Source organism: Callionymus lyra, chromosome 2, assembly GCF_982586985.1.
Source record: "Callionymus lyra chromosome 2, fCalLyr1.hap1.1, whole genome shotgun sequence".
NCBI classification, from domain to species: Eukaryota; Metazoa; Chordata; class Actinopteri; order Syngnathiformes; family Callionymidae; genus Callionymus; species Callionymus lyra.
Window position 1 is genome coordinate 19,871,797 of NC_141819.1, and position 13,728 is coordinate 19,885,524.

A 13,728-nucleotide genomic window follows, 5' to 3' on the forward strand; every position below is an offset into this window, starting at 1 on the left:
AAGAACCTGAATTTCAGGGTAGAAGGACTTACCTCATAGTTCTCCTGACGCTGCCTTTGACATATTTGCTGTCGGTACATCAGGCTCTGGATCAGCTGCTCTGATGTGAAGTTTGTCTGAATTGAAAACTGAGGAAGATCCTGAAATGCCACCAGAGCTGAGCAGCCAATGCGGAGCAGCTGCGAGGGCTCTTTAGCATTGGACATGACAGTTTGGATGTGTTCCAGAACCCTCCTGCAAAACAATTCTCGGTAAACCAACAGCAAAACAGCAATGATTCAATTTTGTCTATAAAAAAACACATACAAACGCTTATCCTGATTCCCCTCCATTAACTCTCTAAATTTGCAGAAGTTTACTCGCTCCAGTCCAGACCAGTTATTCTCCTCCACGGTTGGACCAAGCTTGCCAGCATGAGCATCCGCCTGTCTCACGGCGAACAGCAGAGGCAGCAGCAGCACAGCCTCAGTCACAGCCAGCTCTATGCAGCGATTTATGAGAGCGACCACAAGGCTGAAGCACAGAAGTCAGTGTCACTCGGATCAATACACAAAACCTGAAAATGATCATGTTTATAATAACCATGAGCAAACTACAATGCTGTAAATGACTACAATTATAACATAACAGTTTACTAACAGCAGGATTGCTAACATCTGGGTGGGGTAATATCTAATTAGAAGATGCTCACAATGGGGTGGCCTTGAAACGACTCTGAAACTCCTCTAGGCTTTTTGGTTGTAATGCCTCTTCTGATGAGACCAATACACAGAGTTCTGCGAAGTCTGGGATGCCCAGTGGGATCTGAAATCTTGTGGTCACCAGGAACAGCTGGAAGCCCAGAATAAGTGAATTTGGATTGCGGAAGATTTCTGGAAACTGATCACGTAGCTCTCCTTTTAGGATCCGGACCAGAACCTTAGAAACCAGCTCTCTTGCCTGGAAACAAAACAAGTAGGTTGTTGGTCAAACTTAACAAGAAAGAGATGTTTCTGGATTACAATGGGTAACTGATTATGGAAGTAACTTCAACTGTAGTAACATCTTTAAAGATATTTCAAATATATTTTGTTTTAAAAGACCTGTCAACCTCAAGTTTAAAATGTGAACCAACATTAGTTACTAACTTACCTTAATCTCTGAAAGGAATGAGCCATCTTGATACTTTATTCGGTTTGGAGCTGAATCCAAAGATCCCATGAAACATTGCAAATGCTCAATAAAACTCTCTAAGCTAGAAGGGTCGGATGGGTCCCATTTCCTGAAGATGGTGTCTAACAGAAGAGCCGCAGAAATCTGCCAGTTCTCAGAGAGCTCTTCTCTGCGTGCACCAAAGAGGGATATCTTGTCCAATAAACCGGTAACCAGGGACTTGGAGAGGCAGATGAATCCTTCATATATGTGCATGTCTGAAACAACGACAGTCTGGGTCAGAAGAGAGCGACTTTGTCAATTGTCTCAACCCACCTTTGATGTTGTTGTTGTTTGGAATGGAGGCTGTTCGTGATGCACTCTCTTGAATATCCTTGTGATGCTGCTTGACTCCATATTGATACGTAAAATCCTGCCCCCTCCTTATGTGGCGCTCTTCAATGGAGAAACTAGCGTGGACGAGAACGCTTTTGTCTTTCTGGACACTTTGCACAAGATACAGATATTTCAGTTTGTGTGTGAAGAGAATGAGGAATAAAGACAATACAGGCCATTGGAAGTTTGACGAGAATGAGCCTCATTGGCTGTCATGGTTTAAGAGACTTTATGAAATAATATCATAAAGACAAGTGCTATATATTAGTAAATTGTATCTACCAATGTGGACAAAAGTTGTGTTATACTATTATAATATATTTTTTAAGACAATAAAGACTCATTGAACACATGAAAAATTACAGTATGTCCTAAAGAAAATAATTTAAAACAAGTTATATTTAGAGCTCAACTAGTAGTGCATTCTCAGTACAAAATAAAATTGTTTGTTAGCTGTAAAAATGTATATATTTCATCAGTTCTCTCTGACCATATAAGGGCCACATTCATTCATTATAAATCTTCCCCCTGTTAAAAATGATTGATCATGTTATTCAGGTCAGTTAAAATACATGATCAGACTCACCATGAACTCTCCACCTTAAGAGTAAATTCTTTATCGTAAGAGTAAAGAACCAATCTGTCTTTATCCGGTTTGAAATTAAAACTCTTGTCCAGAACTGCGTACATGTGAATGCGAAACATGGAACCAGTAGGGGGCACCGTCTCAGAGCTGAGATTCCTGCAGATTACATTAAAAGTTTGTCACAATCTCTTCAGAAAGAACTACTCAGAGTGTGTGTTCTGAAAGAAAAATGACTAGATTTTGTGATGTTCTTATCTTGCCTGTTTTGGCTGGATTTTTTCTCCTTGTCCTGTGACTCCCCTTTGGACCCCCCAGATGCAGCTTTAGCGTGAGACATTGGTTCCTCATGCTTGTCAGTTGGCAGTGGAGTGGGGTTGGGTTTGGGGGCATCTTTTTGAGCCGTCTTTGCTTCCCCAGGATCTTCTCGTTCTGATCTTTGTGTCACCTCCTGGTCAGCATCAGCACTACCTAGTTCTGGTGGTTTTCGGGTTGAGTCTTGACTTAGGGTGTCTGATGTTGTTTTGTCAAAATCTGTTTGTGATTTCTGGCTCCTTTGGACCAGGATTGGCCTCTGGGTTTCTTCGTGACTCACATTAGGGACCAGAGTCTGTGTTTGTGCTGTCATGCCCTGATCCCTTGTTTGTCTAGACGGGTCAACCTCTACGGAACAAGTTTCCTCCGATTGATAACTCGACGACTCCATCTTCTGTTGTTCTCTATCCTGAACCACAGGTTTTTTCTTTTTTTTCGGGGGTCTTCTCTTTTGGGTCGCGTCCGTTTGATTTCCATCAACAGGATTCTCCGACCTTGGTCCCTGAAAGCAATTTTAGCAGTAAAAATAAATGTGTTTGTTAGAGATGAAGTATGTTTTAATCTTGTTTTCATTTCTATCTTTTAATTTGGTTTTGGGCCCTGTGTGTGCTATTTTTTGTATACTTAAGACCTGGATCTTGACTTTATTCTATTTGCGATGTCAATGATTATGATTATGGTTAAAGTAACTTTTAGGTTACTGTGTGTGTTGTCGATGGTTGTAACCGTCATGTAACCTGTTACACCCAGTTTCGCAATATAACCACTAGTGTGTTCTGTCTCCATTCAAATATCTCCTTATCCCATTACAGTAAAGCCCTTCCGGTAGTTATCAGACAAGAAACAATTTTTTTTTTGTTGACCGTTTACAAATATATACTTAATTAAAGCCTAAATAATTGATAGATAACATATCTTTACCTTATTTCTGCTTTATGTATTCATTATTATTTACTCATGACCTGAAACTAATTTTCTGTGGTAGTCGGTCTTTAACAATCTGTCAAAAATGTTGGGGGACCACAAGGCCGCAACCCAAGTCACTCAGTATTATTTCATGAGGCTCCATAGTATTACGATGCTGCACTATACAGGTATAACATTGTTGTTTACGAAGATTTAAGATTTCACCTTCTTCCTCCTTCTTTTCTTTTTGGCAACACCACTTGTATTACCTGAAGATCCAGATCCCCGATCCATCTCCAGGGCTTGAATTTTCCAGTGGAAAACTCCCACAACAATCTTATTTTCTGAAAACACAAGAATGAATACCAACTGTAATAGATACCGTTAAGAAACATCAAGATTCAAACTGAAACACAAGACCAATTCTTGATAAAATAAAAACATAAGATCAAGTCGTATTATTTATGAAATAAGTATAATTTTATTTTTCAGCAAATAATGTAATTTCTTATTATGTGAAAAATGAATAACAATAATAGCTTTTTGCTATTAGTTTTTAGCATAAAATTTAAAAAAGTTAACAGTTTTAACAAAAAAACGTTGTTCTTTTGAATCCATGGTTATAAAACGTTACTTTTTAATATGTACTAACAACTTTAAGATTTAATTACAGTATACTATTTATATTTAATCATATTATTTTTATGCTCCCGTGTGACGAGCACAGACAAGCTAACATATAGCGTAATGGACAAAAATACAGATAAAAAACACACAATAAACACTGTCGTCCCGCTTTTCTTATTTCAAAATAATAAATAATTGGAATCACAGTTAAGTTGTGTGTTAAAAACACGTTATAATACATGGTTTTTTACTTACTTTTTCGCTCGCACTTTCCACTGCAAGATAAAACCAGAAATGAGATGCTTGCTCAACCTGGCTCAAGTTCACGCCTCTAGAAATAAGGGATCATCAAAAAGTAATGTAATTAAAATAACTAAAATCGAAGAAATTAACTTAGATTATATGTAATACTGCCAAATAAAATCCGCTAGACCACAAGTAAATGCATTTGAAAGTAAAATACAGATAGGAAATGACGACTAATTATTTTTATATTAACCGACCTCAGATTGTTTTTAACGACGGTCTCTGACGAGGCTGGTACTCGTTTCGGTTTCGTTTCTTTGCTTCTAGCTCTAACTTTAACTTTCAAAGTCTCGAAAACGAAAACAATCGAGTATTGATTTGGTTTCCCGGATTTCATTATGTGTAATTAAACTGTATTTTGAAGTTTATGTATGAAGACATTTTTACAATTTAGATTTGTCTTAAATATTAAGATGGAAATTAAATTAGAATGAAACAAATCCTTATGAAAGGGTAAAAAAAAGTCAGTACATGCAAGTACGACAATGATTCGATGCATAGGTCATAGGTCATAGGTTAAAATCCATCTTGTGGCAAATGTTGGCTTGTTGTAGGGAACCTATGTCCCCCGTGTACATAGGGGTGACTGGTATGTCTAGATGTGCCCTTTAATATAATATTCCATGGTTGAAGAAAATAACTGAAAGCATAAGCAGAGACACTGGGAAAAGGTCAGGGGCCTTAAACAGAAACTCTTGTACAATTTGTGTTTCAGTGAATACGTTTATTAGTCACTTTCTGACTGTTTATCTTAAGTTGGGTTTCTGGACCCGTCGGATGACCACTCGGCTTCTCCTCATTGGGGGTCGGGCTCCAACTTCTGGGACCCCAGGAAGTCTTGCTCCAGCTCTAGGGGAAGAAGAAGGGTTCCGTTCAGACCGGATGTTATCGACAAATCCTTCCACGGTATCAAACTGGGTGGTCATCAGTGCGAGGCGTTCCTTCAGGGTGTTGAACTCCTTGTAGAGGTCAGCGAGGGCATCGGACAGGGTCTGGATTCTGGGGAAGCGTGGGGTCCAGTTATAATTTCTGAGACAAATGAGGAATCAAAGACTCTCACCGGCCTCTTTCAGTTGCTGCAGCAACATGGAAACAAATACTGTACAGTTTTTGAAAAAACAATACACGTTGTAGTGTACGTTTTCACATGTGTAGATGGATCTGTGATTAATTTCTTTACAGAGATTGTATTTCAATGTAAAAACTTAGATTTACCATCATCTGTTGTGAACCAATTCTTTGAACATGGAACTGAAATTAAAACTTGCTGGTAGGTTCATTTAAAACAGTAGATGCGTCTCAATTCAATATGTTTCCACATTCAAATACCCGTCTCAAGTTAAACATTCATTTAGAATAAACGGGGAAAAAAAGAAGCCTCAATTGCAATAAGATATATAAGATAAGTTTAATAATAAAAACCTTTAAAATCATTTTGGATTATGAAATAATACATCACCACAGGATCTTACCGTCATATCTTGCGCCTCACTCTGTCCTAGAACTTTCCTTCTGAGCCACACAGATTGTCCACATAAAGATCAGAACCGCAGTAGTCTTCATCATGGAGGCAGAGTATGAACCGAACAGGGCTGTGTCTGTCTGAAAAGAAAAATGATGCGCACTCCAGGTTGTGTTCAGGGGCCCAGAGCAAGCAGGATGATAAAATGTCTTGTTTTATGGTGGACGTGCACATTCCGGGGTCTTCAGCTGGACTTCATTTGTTTCGGCTAGACTCCACCTTCTCTTCGAGCTTGCAAGAGTGCATCACCATCGGCTCCATAACTCATTTTATTTTTACCTTGAGGTCTTAAAAACTTCAAAACAAAAGAAACACACAAACTTTTTTTCCTCTTGAGTTTATTTCTCTTAAATCCCGGTGTACAACTCTCAGGTTGCCAGCTAAAACCCCGGAGGAGACCTGTGCCAGTCCAGGAGCGTGCTTGCTCAGCAAACTGCTCCCATGTCAGTACAAAAGGGGGAAAAAATGTCACAGCCGACAGTCAAACCTGTCATCAAGAGCCACACTTACTGGGGAAGGGTGAAGTGATGCCATCAAGAGAAAGAAAAACACATCAATCTTTATTATTTTCAATCTTTTTTTTTTTTTTTCGTATCTACAACTAAAAATAGATTCTCACTTCAATGGAATTACTCTCACACACCTCATAAATAGTGAGTCTACAGCCCTGCTCACCCACTGTCGTGATGGCAGCCCCTCCCCTGTCTCTGTCGGCCAATGTACGGGTAGAAGAAACCAGTCCGAGCCAATTATTTGTTTCCTTTACTTAACCATTCTGGAACTCCAATTCATTTAAACACTTCAAACGTATCCGACTCAACGTTTTGGTCCAAATTTGAGTCAAGTTAGATATGAAGCAGGAGCATGTAAATTATCAGATGATTAAAAAAAAAAAAGCCAGAAGGGGGCACTGTTGAGAGCCTCTGGAGAAAAGAGCACAGAGGAGGGGATTCTGACGAAAAGTGCTTTTAGCGACGCTGCTCTCCAGAGCTGTTCTTTTTTAACAATGTAAACAAGCTTGTCGCTTCGCAGCAGCATGTCGCCTTCTGATGATGTCACGGTGAGTGGACAAGGTGGGCAGGGCCACAGGAGATTGGGGACTTTTGCAAGGAAGAGGAGGATTCAGTTTAACTGCGAGGCAGGCTGCACATCTCGCAGTGCTCAGTGCCGTGCTGGTTCATATAGGTGCAGTGGAGACAGGACCACATGGCCGAGGAGAAGATCACACCGTGTCAACACATAATTGGGGAGAGTGACCGAGATGTTTGATATTGTGGACTTACTGCAGAGCTGCTCAATTGTTGCCCACTGCTCAGACTTCTTCCAGGTCTGAGCGAGTTCCTCATTAGATGTTCTCACAGCATCCAGGAGCAGCCCAATACTGTCCTGCAGTCATCAATATGAAGATCAACTACTGTCACAGGGGAGAACCATAATCCATTCCCGTTAATTCATGCTGGCATTTGCGCTTTGAAACAACATCTTAACCTCAGGATCAACTTACTTTCCTATTGTGCAAAACACGCCGCGTTCTTACAGACCGAAAGAAAATAAAATTCTCTGAGTCTTCAGACAAAGAACCAGGAGCTGCATCAAGAATCAGTATGAAAGTTGGCCGATTGCGCAAGAACAACATCTTAGTGGCGCTAAGGTATGGACTGCACATGTTGGCATCGGAACCTGAACAGCAAAATTGGACTCACTCCGAGAGGCATGACTTCATTGGTGACGAGGAAGAGGAGGAGATGGAAATCAGACACAATGTTCAGGAAGGTGGTGGGGGAGCTTTGGGAAAGGTACGATGCTAAACTGTGGAAATCCTGTGGAATGACAGAAAAAAAGCAGCTGAAATAAAACGAACAACATTTACCTAGTGCCGTAGCCACAAAAACCGAGACATTCAGTTTGCAGGTCAGGCTATAGTCATGCCTAAGTAAGACATAAATACTTGTGTTTCTCCAAGGATGTCCCGGTTCTCTATGGGGAAGCGTAGTGTGGAGCTGAATGTGTACTGAGGGTCTTTTGGGAACGTTGTTGTGATCTGCAGTTGACAAAAAATAAATAAATCTTATATTCAATCTAAAAATGGGAGACAAAACTTAATCCATTACTTACATCTATGATGAGATACTCAACCGGAAGAGGCCGGGCGAGAAATGTAACATCGTTCCCAAATTTGTCTTTGTCCTTGTTGTCAAAGAAAAACAGGATTTAAAATCAGTTTTACATTCAACAAAATTAAACACCTCCACTCAATGTAAACACATCTTTTTCTTCACTACCACAGTCTTGAAACTTTGTCAAGAAATAGTTTGTACATTTATTTTTATTTTGAATATTTAACAATAAGTATATGTTACAGACGTTTTTTTTTTTTTCATTTTTCTTGTTAAAAAAATATATACATTTCTTTTTATACTTTTTGTATCGAAAACATTATAAAGTCACAAAGATTTTCCCAGAGTATTGGTATTGAGTTGAAACTTAAGTATGGTGACAACCCTAGTACGCATATTACACATAATTTTACTTTGACAGGCAGACAGGCTTGTGAAGAAGGAAGCTTTGATTAAAATTCACAAACTTACAACTTGGCATGAAGATTTTCAATAAATATTGTTTTCTTTAATAGCTTGTACAATTTTTACCATCATTTCTGTAGTGATGACTTGCACATGGTCATCAAGATGTCTCCAGTCTGTGAACATACTTTTTCGAACTCTGGGTAAGTGTGTACAACTTTACGAGGCTTTTGATGGCCTTCTTCCAACTTATTTATGATCTTTCTAACCAATTTTGTTGTGCACTTTATTCCTGTGACTTTGTCCAGGATTGGGTCTTAACTTGGTTAGTGTTTCTACGTTATTACATCAATAAATGCACATCAATTATCTCCACAAACTAGATTATAACTCCTGAAGATCTGATTTCAAGCTCGCAGACGTTTTAAATGCTTGGCAAAATGGCCTCTGAAAAAAGTTTATTTGTTAGTGGTGAGCGAACCTTGAAGAAGACATCCGGCACATACTGCTCCGAACTAGACTCTTTGGCATATCCAAGCTCTGGAGCATCTTTGCAGGGCAGCAGACATTCATCTCGGACCAAAGCCATACACTGGTTGGACACCTGGTAGCCCTCAAAGTGGACTTGGTTGTCTGGACCGCCTGTATTTAGAAGAAGACGGTGAACATCTGCTTGAGGGCGATCATTCATAGATGCCATTATCCCTGCACTCTTTAACGGCGGATCATTCAGAGAAGAACCACAACACTCTGCGAGAGAAAATAAGCGAGAGGTAAATAAAGAAAGATAGAGAGAGAAGAAAGAGATAAGGAAATACAAAAAGAAAGATAGAGGAAACAAGAGTGCAATAGAGACAGTGAGAGCAAGTAAGAGAGTGATAGTGAGAGAATAAATGAATGAATGAGAAGCGAGAGTGAGAAAGTTACCTCACAAAGTGGTCCCAGAATTTGCCAGACCTGAAGCCGGACAGAAGCAGACAGAGCAAGAGGAGTGGTAGACAGTTAGACCAGAGAAGCAGACCAGGAGGAGTGAGGAGGAGCTCACCATGTCATGCTGCTCCTGCATGTGAGAGATCTTCTTGGTGTACTTCTGGTCCACCTGTTTCAGCTCCGCCATCACAGCGCTCGCTCAACACTTTCTTGTCACTGATCAACTGTGGACTGACACCAGTAAGGAGGGACCGCAGGACACATGACAACTCAAGACCCACCTGGTTGATGAAGGCCAGGTGTCTCTGGATAGTGGACTCGTACTGCTTCCTCTGGACCTGGAAGTTTCTATTGAGTTCTTTCTCAGTCTCCTTCACATGTCGACTCGTCAGCTCCCTCTGCTGGGTCTGAGTGGCAATGACAACCCAAGATTAACACCATAGCTGTGAGAGATGTGTGCTACATTTTTGTGTGGTGTGTGGTGTGTGCTCACCAGCGCCCCCTGCAGCATGTTGACAGCACGTTTCTTTTCTTCCAGTTCAAGTTTGATTCTTGTCATGGAGCTGCTGAGCTCATCAGCAGTTGCAGATGCAAGTTCTGGGCAGACCAGGTCTTCCTCAGACATGACCCCCTGACAACACACATACACATGGTAAATAAAAGACTTAAAAAAACAACACATATATATAGATATAGATATTAACTAGGGCTGGGCAGGTTGACACATAAAACCTTTAACGGCAATATTTTTTTTATTGTGCATTAACACATGTTGCTCAACGCAGGATCATTGATGCATTAAAAAGGAACATTGCCTGTTTTTTATGCTCTAAAAACTATGAATGTTTTTGCTTTGTGTGGTTCATGGGTTGTTTTGTAACACGTGTAAAAGATCTTATAAAGAACTTATTTTTCATTCATTTTAAATGGCATGATTGTGTGCGTCTTAAGACTGAATGAGCTGCTGATCCACTGTTGCAATTACTTATATTTGGGATTTCTTGTTGGATTTAACAAACACTATTTTTTTCGACCAAGTTGGAAACTGACACAAGTACTTTGATCACAGGATTTTTTCTTTAATGTTTTTGATTACAGTTTTTTTCTTTTATTACACTTGTTCACATAAAACTAATTTAAATTATAAAAATTATGATTTCTTGGTTTATGAGCGCTCTCAGTTAATTAAATATTGCTCGATAATGAAAGTACTTTAAAGAGCCTTTGGTTTCGCACTTTAAAGAGTTTGTGCGCTCATGACCCACATAGAGAATAAATGAGGTCTCTTGAACGGAACTGGTCTTTCGTGTGTCTGAGCAACAGACAGAGCTTGGGTTTTGACACCCAAAAGTCAACCACAGGTGAAAAGTGATTTGCAGACCACATTTTAAGACCATCTGTCGGTTCGCCTTCTGTGACCTCTGACCTTCACGTAGATCTATGTGTGTGCAGGCGTGTGTGCAGACAAAAGCAATCTGACACTATTCAAGCAGCACATTCCTCCACTTGTCCACATGAGTAAAGAGTGTGTGGGGGAGTGGTTTGCTGACAGAAGCGTGGGCATCTGGGGGTTAGGACTTCTTCAATGTAAAGTCTCCCTGATTAAGGGCGTGGGGGCTTTTGTGCGAGTGGGTGAGTAACATGACCTCTGATGCATCCTCCCCCTTCTACTCGAGACAAAAAAGGCTACCCTGCACCCGGCAGGAGCACGACAGCCATTGTCCACAGATGCTGCAGGACCAACAGCTGTGGATCACTTCCAGGGGCGTACTTTCTCTAGACTAGCGTCCATCACACATGTTTGTCTGTGTCATGCTATTTAAGGAGCAACAACTAGGCTGTTATATGTAGGACAGACTGTGCTGACGATGATAGATTCTGTGTTTACCTTGAAGCAACATTGGTTTGCTGGTTCACATGGGTTGTGCTGAAAGTTTAAGATAATAACATCCAGAATAACGCTATAATGTAAGCGCTCGTCTGAATCCACTATGTTGTGGCAGGTGTACAAAAATACGCAAAAGAAAAAAATGACAGTTTAACTGTAGAAACTTTCACCTTTTATTATTGAAATATGTGAATAACCAGCTACACGTTTGTTAGTACACCCGCAATGTCAGCTACAGCATCACCCGTACGGGTAAAAGCAGTGAGTCCTTAAGATGTGACGAACACTGACGAAATATAAATAATATTAACTAACAAAATGTTATGGAAAAAAAAAATACTAATGTTCCTACTCGTTGGTAGAACTAGGTTTTAAAGACTCGTATTATCACCGAGCTAGCTTTAGCATATCCAGCTCAATGAATTGAATACAACCGACATGTTTGCGGGATTTACTTACTGATAAATCACAACAGCATCATATATTGAGAAGATCCAGCAGTTTTCTTGTCCTCAGTTTAAATCTCCAGCGAAAGTGTTTCTGTCTCTCCGGACGGAGGAGAACCAAGTCATGCCCCGCCCCCTCGCACACCTACTACTAGTCGAGAGTCAGCAGGAAGAAGATGCACTCGCAGGTGATTGGATAAACGGACCCGTCCATCAACTGCTGAACGATTAATAGGCGGGCCCCCTCAAGTGTTTTTAACATAGAGGTCAGCGTGTTTGACGTCGTTGTGTTTTTGGACCCCTTTTATTGTCATGATGAAAAGAACATGTGATACATACAGATCTCAAGTCACAGTTTGTGATTATTAAAATTTCAACACCCCCCAAAAAATACCTTCTCCCATGAATATATACATAACAAATGATGTTTCACAAATACTGTTTGGTGGATTTAACTTAAGTTACACAAATGCTTAATATTCTAATCATCTTAATACACGAGGAATGATCACGAAGCATTGATACCCTGCCATAGAGAAAAGGGATTATTAGTGAGGAAATTATTTCTGTTGTATTGATTATTATCGTCTTAAAACGTTTTCTTTAAAAAACAAACAAACAAAAAACACGTTCTTCTCCAAAGTCATATTAGAGCATGTGACAATTGTATTGTGCCATTTGAATTATGTTTCACTTGTAGGCCGCTCCGTGTAAATAATGCTAACATTAAACATTAAAATGATCGAACCCATTCAAAAAACAAATCACATGTTTTCCATTCTTATGTTTCAAATACAGGTTAATTGAGCATTGATTCTAGCTCCTGAATAAACAAATGAATCCTCCATTACAAGTCATACACAGTTGCTGTTCATCGTTTGATCCTAAATTCAACAGCTGTCGTCCACACATCAGCGCCTTGACCCAACAAAATCTCCTCTGGAAATGACTCCTGTCCTAACAGAGGTGGATGGTCCTTCTGGTCCAGATGTGTCTCCAGGGTCGTCTTGATGCTGGAGACCAAAGAGAGAAGCTTAGAATCTTGCTTGTTGATCTACAGTTACTTTACAACAGCTAACCACAGTTATGTTGTGCTGGCAGATGGAGGAGTCACGTTGGGGTTCACAAGTCAAATAGGCTTTTGACAGCCTGGAGTCGACCCATTGTGTGACCCACACCCTTCACAACACAATCTACACAGCATAGCTCCCCAGTCAGAGTGGAAGTCCCAACAATAGACACACTTCTTCTGGTTGCAGGTAAGTAGTGCACGTGTAAACATGAATGACAGTGTGCATTTAGCCTGTTTCTCTGATCTTGTCCAGAAAGATGTGATAATGTTGATCCCATTATAATGAGGTAGTACTAAAAAATAAGTGTTACCTTAATGTCGTTTTAAAAGCTAAAATCTACTGGTAAAACAAACCAATAATGAAAAACTATTAATACAATAAGACAAAGTAATTGGGGCTATATGCCCATATCACAATTAAAGCGGTTCAAGAACAAACGTTGAGAACTTACTCCCAGTGTGGTTGGTACAACTGGTCAGGAGCAAGGCTGTGGGTCTTCAGCAGCAGGATCTCATGCAGCTCTAGAGAGAATGCTTCCACGTTGGTAAGACCAAGAAAAGCCTTCAGCTGCTTCCTCTGGTCCACCTTCAGCTTCTGCCGGAACTCTTCTGGGATCCCTTCAAACGGATCCTACAAAAGTCTCAGATTACAATGTGATCCAGAACAGAATCAAAACTATATGATGGAGCGGAACTAAAATCTGATTAGTGTTTATTCACTTCCATTCTGTCTGTTCTCACCTGCAAATACCTGCTTCTACATTATTATGACAGGGCAACTTATGTGAACACCCAACTCTCCTGACTCACTCTCATGTTTCAAAAGTTGAAGTCTTCCTCTCCAAGATGCAGTAAGTCCCTCATCATGACCATGTTTAGAACTTATTACTTAAGTTCTCCCCCGTCTGAAATCCCGGCGAACAAGAGGTTACTAGAGCGGAGTCCATTATGACGTAATAATGGTCTTCACTCCTCCTCCAGCCAGATGTAATCATGCCTTGGTAGTGGAGACTTCTGGGATTAATGACGCGCGGTGACAAATCCTGATGTTTGACCAATCAAAGCAGATTGGGTGTGGTTATGG

The 13,728-nt window shown here is 40.2% G+C and overlaps 3 protein-coding genes across 4 annotated transcripts in view; all 3 read right to left on the reverse strand.

The window, feature by feature from the left end:
- LOC148085844 (E3 ubiquitin-protein ligase rnf213-beta-like) overlaps nt 1-6,047 on the reverse strand; it is a 32,171-nt gene extending 26,124 nt beyond the window's left edge. The window contains exons 1-12 of the mRNA XM_087782959.1: nt 6,006-6,047; nt 5,757-5,866; nt 5,144-5,263; nt 4,214-4,233; nt 3,557-3,675; nt 2,374-2,927; nt 2,114-2,269; nt 1,468-1,637; nt 1,132-1,409; nt 692-939; nt 307-513; nt 33-234 (exon numbers count right to left, since the gene is read on the reverse strand). Coding sequence (XP_087639085.1) covers nt 33-234; nt 307-513; nt 692-939; nt 1,132-1,409; nt 1,468-1,637; nt 2,114-2,269; nt 2,374-2,927; nt 3,557-3,675; nt 4,214-4,233; nt 5,144-5,263; nt 5,757-5,866; nt 6,006-6,047 — 2,226 coding nt within the window. The remainder of the gene's footprint in view (nt 1-32; nt 235-306; nt 514-691; nt 940-1,131; nt 1,410-1,467; nt 1,638-2,113; nt 2,270-2,373; nt 2,928-3,556; nt 3,676-4,213; nt 4,234-5,143; nt 5,264-5,756; nt 5,867-6,005) is intronic.
- Nucleotides 6,048-6,223: 176 nt separating this feature from the next.
- On the reverse strand, nt 6,224-11,735 carry LOC148085845 (nuclear protein localization protein 4 homolog). Of its 2 annotated transcripts, XR_015710518.1 has the most exons (9): nt 11,586-11,735; nt 9,732-9,869; nt 9,520-9,645; nt 9,354-9,462; nt 8,790-8,950; nt 7,902-7,973; nt 7,735-7,827; nt 7,490-7,606; nt 6,224-7,172 (listed from the first exon to the last, which is right to left on the reverse strand). XR_015710518.1 is itself a non-coding variant. In XM_087783936.1 (8 exons), the coding sequence occupies exons 4-8, from the start codon at nt 8,895-8,897 to the stop codon at nt 6,948-6,950; spliced, it is 615 nt and encodes a 204-aa protein (XP_087640062.1). In that variant the 5' UTR covers nt 8,898-8,950; nt 9,354-9,462; nt 9,520-9,645; nt 9,732-9,869; the 3' UTR covers nt 6,224-6,947. The 2 variants fall into 2 exon arrangements, 1 of the variants encoding a protein (XP_087640062.1); XM_087783936.1 differs by lacking the exon at nt 11,586-11,735.
- Nucleotides 11,736-11,857: 122 nt separating this feature from the next.
- Nucleotides 11,858-13,728, reverse strand: part of LOC148085846 (E3 ubiquitin-protein ligase rnf213-beta-like) — a 29,307-nt gene continuing 27,436 nt past the window's right edge. Inside the window, exons 62-63 of the mRNA XM_087783931.1 lie at nt 13,097-13,275; nt 11,858-12,585 (exon numbers count right to left, since the gene is read on the reverse strand). Coding sequence (XP_087640057.1) covers nt 12,444-12,585; nt 13,097-13,275 — 321 coding nt within the window. The 3' untranslated portion in view covers nt 11,858-12,443. The remainder of the gene's footprint in view (nt 12,586-13,096; nt 13,276-13,728) is intronic.

What these genes read in the sequence shown, in the direction of transcription:
- LOC148085845 (XM_087783936.1), bottom strand. Translation starts at nt 8,897, where the DNA reads ATGGCTTTGGTCCGAGATGAATGTCTGCTGCCCTGCAAAGATGCTCCA. An exon ending in TGCCGGATGTCTTCTTCAAG is followed by an intron (nt 7,974 to 8,789) that starts GTTCGCTCACCA and finishes TTTGACAACAAG; the next exon opens with GACAAAGACAAATTTGGGAA. An exon ending in ATGAAGTCATGCCTCTCGGA is followed by an intron (nt 7,173 to 7,489) that starts GTGAGTCCAATT and finishes TGATGACTGCAG; the next exon opens with GACAGTATTGGGCTGCTCCT.